At 42.0% G+C, this 7,188-nt stretch overlaps 1 protein-coding gene across 1 annotated transcript in view; it reads left to right on the forward strand.

Annotated features, from left to right (window-relative positions):
- The window catches only part of CXCL12 (C-X-C motif chemokine ligand 12), a 29,145-nt gene extending 23,599 nt beyond the window's left edge, over positions 1-5,546 (forward strand). The window contains exon 4 of the mRNA XM_057401032.1: positions 5,408-5,546. Within this exon, the coding sequence (XP_057257015.1) occupies positions 5,408-5,531 (124 nt within the window). The 3' untranslated portion in view covers positions 5,532-5,546. The remainder of the gene's footprint in view (positions 1-5,407) is intronic.
- Positions 5,547-7,188: the final 1,642 nt, after the last annotated feature.

Consider the following 7,188-nt stretch of genomic DNA (forward strand, 5'->3'; position numbering starts at 1 on the left):
GCTCAAATAACCGAGAGCTGGATCTGCCTGCGTGTCATAGTGACTCATAGGAGTCATAGTTCCAACCATCCACCCCATCCTGGGTTTCCCAGGATAGACTACATTGCCTGGGCTGCTTTGCTGTTGCAGTCTATCTATGACTTAAAACATGTCAGCCAAGGGTGTTTCATGAGGTTTATAGTGTCTCCACAGCACCTAGCTCATTCAAGATATTGAGAGCACGAAGAAGAGTCTGGAAGCCAGACACTGGGCATGTCAATTTAATATGAAATCTTTCTGATTTTTACTCCCAGCAGAAACCACACAAATTTTTGCAAACTTCCTCTGAAAAACTTCAATTTCATTAAAACTACTTTTAATTGCATGAATACTTTGGCAGAAAATTCTCCATCAGCTCGACATTTCCTGACAAGCTATCACCTAGCTACTGTTCATGATTTTATTTGCCACTCTTCAGCTTAGTCAACTTTGCTGGGGAATCATTCTCAGATATTGATCAGCAGATAAACACCACCAAGTCCTGCTAGCATTATTTCTTCCTTTGTGGCCCTCAAGCATCTCCTCCCCCTTGGAGGGCTTCCCAACCTTCATGTGAAGTACTCGCTTCACATGAAGATGTCACTCCTGGGGCTTATCCCACTCCTCCACCTCTTCCACACAGCACCTGCATGTGCTTATCCTGAGAGTCTGCACAGGCTCATCCCAGACAGCAATCCCACCATCCCATGTGAGAGCAGGTAGCAAAAAGAGGAGAGGGAGGATTATTCTTGCCTGCTCTCTAGCAAACAGATCTGGATATTTTTTTGTTCTGTCATACAGATTTTCTTGGAATCCAAACATTCAGGGGGAATACGGCCATGCTGGTTAAACTTCAGTGGGAAAGTCCAAATACTCTGAGGTGACTTTTTCATTCTTTCTCACTAGTGCTCGATTGTTTAATTTTCATACTATTGAAACCTCTCGTTCTGAGAAGGTAAAATAGATTGCTTTGACTTCACTATTTCAAATATGATCTGATAATATAGCACAGCAGAGCAATATCAAAAGTAGATGCTTACATCTTCTTGAAATTAAACGTATTCCCAAACCAAATATTTTTAATGGAAATAGTCTTCCTGCAAGAAGTTATGATATTCTGACTTCCTCTGAGCCAATTAGTAATGGAAATAAATGGCAAAATACCAGCAGCTCTCAGGAAAAAGAGATTTATTTTTTTGACCACTTCTAGCAGCCTCTCAGGACCACGGTTTGGAGAGAGGAACTTAAGAGGAACAGAAGGTCAGTTTTTCCACCCAGCCACACCGAAGCACTGAGGAAGAGTCTCTGCAGTGCTGCTGGGATCTAGCCCTAGCAATAGGGAGCCTTAGTTGTTAGAAGGTGAAGGTATGAGGGTGCCCAAAAATGATGCCCTGCAACATCAGTTCATGATGACTGTGAAAAGTGATATGTGCATCAGCCAGCCTGCAAGAGTGGAAGATTCTTTTATGTACATTCCCCTTTGGGGGTTGTTCTGAGATTGATTTGAATTAGGCTCAAGATACGAATCTATAAATGTGGTATTTTTGGTCATGATGCCTGTTTTGTATTAAACTCTACAGCTAGTTTCTTCTTTTTTTAATTTTTCCATTTTAGTGGCTGTGCAGGGTGCAAAGCATAGCATCGACAGCATCAGAAAAAAAGATAGGAGAGTCGGGGAAATAGGGGAAAGGTGTGATGTTCTCCTGCCAGTACAGTTATTTGGAGTCTCAGTGGTCGGTTTGCTGAAAGAGTGGAGAGATGTTAATCAAAGGAAAAAGGCAAAATCTCACATTCCAAGTCCTGACCATGTTAAAAATAAGGAAGAGCATCTACAGGCAAAAAATAATAAGGATGGTTTCTGGTTTTCTGTGGGTCATGTTAGATGTGCATAGTATGTTCATGACCTCTAGGTCCTTCTTAGTCTGTAAAGTCAGGACCCAGACCACCAGCGAAGCAAATACTGTGCAAGATGGACATGCTAGTCCCTGGTAGGTGTTGTCTGGGGTTTTTTTTATTCCCATGTCTGGCACAAAATTTCTTCACAAGCAAACATGAAGAAATGTTTTCTTAAAGCAATTTTATTCCAAACTGAGAAAAATCTATGCTTTTGTCTTACCCGTCTCTTGAATCAGATATATCTGTAAAACTGCTCCGAATGAAATTGATCTTAATTTGTTAATACAGAGAGAGTGTCTCTAGCACAACTGCATGCTTCCGCTCATCATACACATCAGGGTCTGTAAGAGCAGAATCAGGTCCAAATGACTGCAAGTAATTTTGTACAGCTAGAAAAAAAGCTAAAAAGAATAGAAAAAATAGCCTAACTATTTTCAGGTATGTGGATTTAATGACATGGAGAACAAAGTCTATGGATTTATTTGGGATTTATACTGTATGAGCAATATTAGAACTTGGCCAAGTATTCTCCCCTTGGACTTTTCATCACTTTGTTTTACTAGTTACTTAGGACCTGTGGATCCTTACTCTTTGAATATTTGCCTTCAGAGGAGTTAAATTAGATTATTGGTAGCTTTCATCCTGCGGTCACAGTTGTTCAGACTTTGGCAAATGTCCTTCCACAGAGGAGCAACCTTTGGGACCTGCAGAATAAAATGCAGAGAAGGCTGAGACAAATCCCACATTAATACACCACGACAAGTAACTAAGCAAACCACCAAAGATGGAAGGCTTGCTGTTTCCCAGACATAGAAATGTGCCTGGTCTTGGTGAGGAGGACAGGTGCTGTCACTCTCCATTGCAGCACTGGGACTTGATGCTTGCCAATCTTAAATAATGCAGGAGTGACAGTTCCGGTATCTCCTTTCTTTGCTGAGTCACCACACAGTTATTAAGCTCTTAAAATCTCCTTTACTTATTTCCAGTTGGCTGGAACAACACCTCTTTTTCCCTTAAAGAACTGCCCAACTGCTTATGTTATGAAGTGGCTCTTGAGTTTGAAATTAGTCAGGAACTAACACATGCAGCATAACCCATCAGTCCGTTTCCTGCTTGCTGAAAGCCAGGGAATATTTACAGCTTCTTCCTTTCTATTATTTTCTTCTCCAAGCAATGAAAAAAGAAACAACATTAAAACAGTATGCTTGGTTGTTCTTCTGTGAAAATTTATTCATATATTTTATATAGAAATATACATATTTGTATATTTGTATATTTATATATTTGTAATGTCACCTGGACACAAGTGCTGCCATGCTGAAAAGGGCACAGATGCGACCAGAAGGCAAATGAAAGGTACAAAATTGGGTCCTGGAAAAAAAAAAATACAATGGAGACTGGCTCTTCTGTTTGTTTTCACAAATGGAAGCATCCCTTCAGGGAGCCTGAACTGAGCACTGCGGAACAAAGGACACAGTAGCCCAAGGAGAGCAGCATTTTAGATATGTGAAAACACCCACCCCAAAATGTGAAGAATTCCTGCAGCTTGAACTCTGGTGAGAGGACCAAGGACCAGTGAAAGTGGAGAAGCCTCCCAGTGCAATGGACCTGGGGACTATGAATCTCCTCTTCCATTGCACAGTTTGCTGGGACAACAGTTGCAAGGTGCTGGTGATTGTGCCTGGTTAGGTCTGAGGTCCTGTGCACATTTCAGCACAGGCCCAGGTGCCCCAGTTTCTTGCAACAGGCATCTCCCTCAAGCACCTGAGCTAGGATGTGGAGCCACCCAAAACTCCCCTTCCATCTCCTCCCTTGCATAGCCACAGCCCACACAGCAGTGAGGCTGAGACAGGTCTAGAAAACACTGAGGAGGGGTAGCAGTTAGCAGGTGCTATGGTTAGCACCATAGCCGTAGCAGTTAGCAGGTGGGAGATGATGAGAAAGAAGTGAGAGAACAAGGATCTGAGCAAGTTCCAGATAGCGCAGGAGCTGAACTTACCTGCGTTTTGCTTTGATTTTCAAGTCACCCTGTAGCTTCAGTTCAGTTTGTTCTTGATTCAGCCAGCTGGCGTGCTATGAATGTTAAGAAAACCAAACCAAGAAGCAGGTCCGAGTTTATTGCTCTGAAATTTGCAGGTATGCATGTAAATTTAAGCAAGGTCACTGAGTGCTTCAACACTTGCTGACCACTCAGTTGTAAAGAAACAGGAAGTCGTAATAACACCAAATATTTTTCCTAAGTAAAAGGCTTGTATGAATCATATATGTATAGATGCATACATAAATGTATACTTAGACATATATATAATTATATACACATAATCCATTTTACATGCATGTAAAAAGTGTGTGTACAAACCAGCAACTTAACAGGCCAATAAAATTGAACCCCAAGTGCTCTAGCTATAAAACACACAGAGTTTTATTAATTCTGCTATAGAGTTTGGCATGTCAATTTGAGAGTATTCAGTGCTTGGAAGGGACACATGAGATGTATATTAGTCCTTCCAGTGGGAGCATAGGAGAGATTGCAAACGCCCAGGCAGAGCTGTGCTAGGGATCTGCTGGAAATTAATGCTTTTCCCCATTGGAAAATGGAGTTGTGTAAGGATCGAAGCCTTTTGAGGAAACAGAATGATTTTTGGCAGCATCTTCCCTTTGAGAAAAGTGAAATGGCTTGCTTAGAACTGGCAGTCGTGTCTCATCCATGCCAGTCATTCAGTGCTCCATACATTTTTATTTCTCAAGAGACATTGCACTGAGGCTGTGAGGGGATATTACACTGCACACCAGGAGGGGAGGGACACCTGGGGCTGAATTCAGTATGAGTGGTGCTCAGGAGCTGCAAATCACCACCAGTGCAAAAGGCAGAGAGCATCATGTCAGCCAACAGCAAATAGCTCCCCAGTGCTGAAAAGAGCTCTTCAATTGACCTCTCATTCTCCATCATTGCTTTTCCTCACAGTTCTGGATGAATCAGTGTGAAAAGTACCAGAATTGCCTGAGGGAGATTGCATTTCTCAGTTAGATTCTAGCTGATATGGCGTTTGAAGAATTGTGTTATCCATGTAAGTATATTTTTTGGAAAAGTCTCACTTACTGTAGTAGTAAACAGATGTTGTAGGAGGCCATTGTTTTATAAACCCATATGCATTGAACTTCTGGCAGATAGACTAATCAGGCTCTGAGATAGTTCATATGTGTATAACAAGAAATCACCATCTACTAGTGGGACCCTTTGTGGACAGAGAACTGCTGAGTTATTGCAGTATTTTGGCTAAGCAGCACTCAGCTATTGTTTCTTAGGTTAGCCTAATCATTGTGATAAAGTTCACACCAGCAGAACCAGGTTCAGATACATTCTTAGGACATCCAGTTCAAAGAGATGCTCAATCAGACTATATTCTATTTCCAGCTCTGGTCTGCCCTGCTTGTGGGCTAAATACCATTTCACATCTTTTTCTACCCTTCTTTTATCCTTCCTCCATTACAGGATCACCGCAATTGCTCTGAAAGCCCTTCATCTCCCTGACACCCTCCTTCCATTTTGGACTGTAGACTGCCCTGCAGAGAAAGGAGAAGAAGCTGGAAAGAGAGTTATAGCATACAACAAGTAGTTACAAACCTGTTCTTATATAGATGCTGCCAAGTGGAATGGGACATGGTGTGTAACAGCTAGGTCTCTGCTGTGTGACTCCCAGCCACTGCCTATGGTTTCTTCTTCTCTGGGGTGACTACATGTTGACAACCACCACTCCACATCTGTCCCTCAGTGCTGCAGCTTGACAGTTCTCTTTCTTTTTTATAAGCACTACCAAGGAACAAGGGTATTGAGATTGGGCACACGCTTGGCTGAATCCAGTCAACAGTTTCAGATGAAATAAATGAAGCAAGCTTCAGAAGTACTTCAGCATTTCAGTTTGTTATTTTAAAATTAAAATGCCCTGATTTTTCCTTTTAAAGAAATCTTCCTTGTCTGAAAGTTAATTGAATCAGTAAAATAACTTGAGAGAAAACAAATGGCTCTGTGTTGATAATCCATTTTTTTTGTCTTTTTTTACTTTTCCATTAAAGAACTTCAGCACAGTCCAATTTGATTTTCTCATTCCTTCCTAAGTTTTCTAGTGCAGATACCAAAAAGTCAGTCACTTTCTAGTTCCTCTTCAGCCATACTTTCAGTCCAAATCTTCTTCTTGAAGTCGCCCCTTACTGCTTATCAAGGCTGAATGACTGGACCACGTAATTCCTCCTTTGGTGAATGCATCCCTTCACCACCAACCTCCTCAGTTTTCTCCAATGATTGTTTCTAAGGTTCAGGTCTTGTTAGTATCCCTGCTTTAATTTGGACATCAAACATTTGTCCTAGCTCATTCTAGGGCAGTGTGCGTCTTCAGGACTGGTCATTCACAGAAGGACTTTTTACTTGTGAGTGTGATAATGGCCAGATACGCAACTTCTATAAGCTGGAACAGCTCCCATACCTTCACTGGGGTCTGAGGTGTTTTACACTCCTCTGAAGAGGTGGTTCATCCAGAAAGACCACAATATACTTTACATGAGGAGAGCTAAGGGTCACATTGCCTGTGGCTGACACATAGCCAGCTTGTTCTGTTATGTCTATCATGTTTATTAGACTTGCTTGCCTTAAAGGCAAACCTCTTGCAAGCCTCCTATTTAAGTAATCTGCTCTTCATCACCTTGTGTATTTCAATCCTCTATTTACACGACTGGGGCTATGTTAGAAATAAGATCCACATCATCCCACATCTGTACTCCCACTCTGGAAAATATTTCACTGCACTGCTGTCAAGAATCATTACAAACCTGGGAAGCCAATGCCCTCATATGAATGCCTTCAACTTGCCTCCAGGACCGGAGATTATGTATGAGCTGTGTTAGACTCTATGGTTTCCCCAGTGCTTAGAAACACAACTCCTCTCTGGAAAAGAAGATGTTGCTACAGAAGTTTAAATACACCTGCACTCAAGGAGCAGAGAGCCTCCCATCATTTGATGTGCTCCACAAGCTGTGCAACACAAGGCACTCCAACAGAGGTATATCCATGCAAAGAGTAGTCCCATTTAGGGAGGGAATAGACACTGGTGAGATATTATATCAATATGTCATGACTCTGTCCTGGATTGATGGATGGCATCTCACTTGTGTAGTCCTACAGGCGGAGGAGGACTGTGCTCATCTTCCTGCTGGCAGCTGTACTCACCTGCTGAGTTTATACAGCAAGTTGTGATGGTGTTGCCCACTGGTGCAGACATT

This window comes from Pezoporus wallicus, unplaced genomic scaffold (assembly GCF_028554395.1).
Source record: "Pezoporus wallicus isolate ANWC-B61680 ecotype Strahan unplaced genomic scaffold, APGP_CSIRO_Pwel_v1 contig_5524, whole genome shotgun sequence".
Classification (NCBI taxonomy): Eukaryota; Metazoa; Chordata; class Aves; order Psittaciformes; family Psittacidae; genus Pezoporus; species Pezoporus wallicus.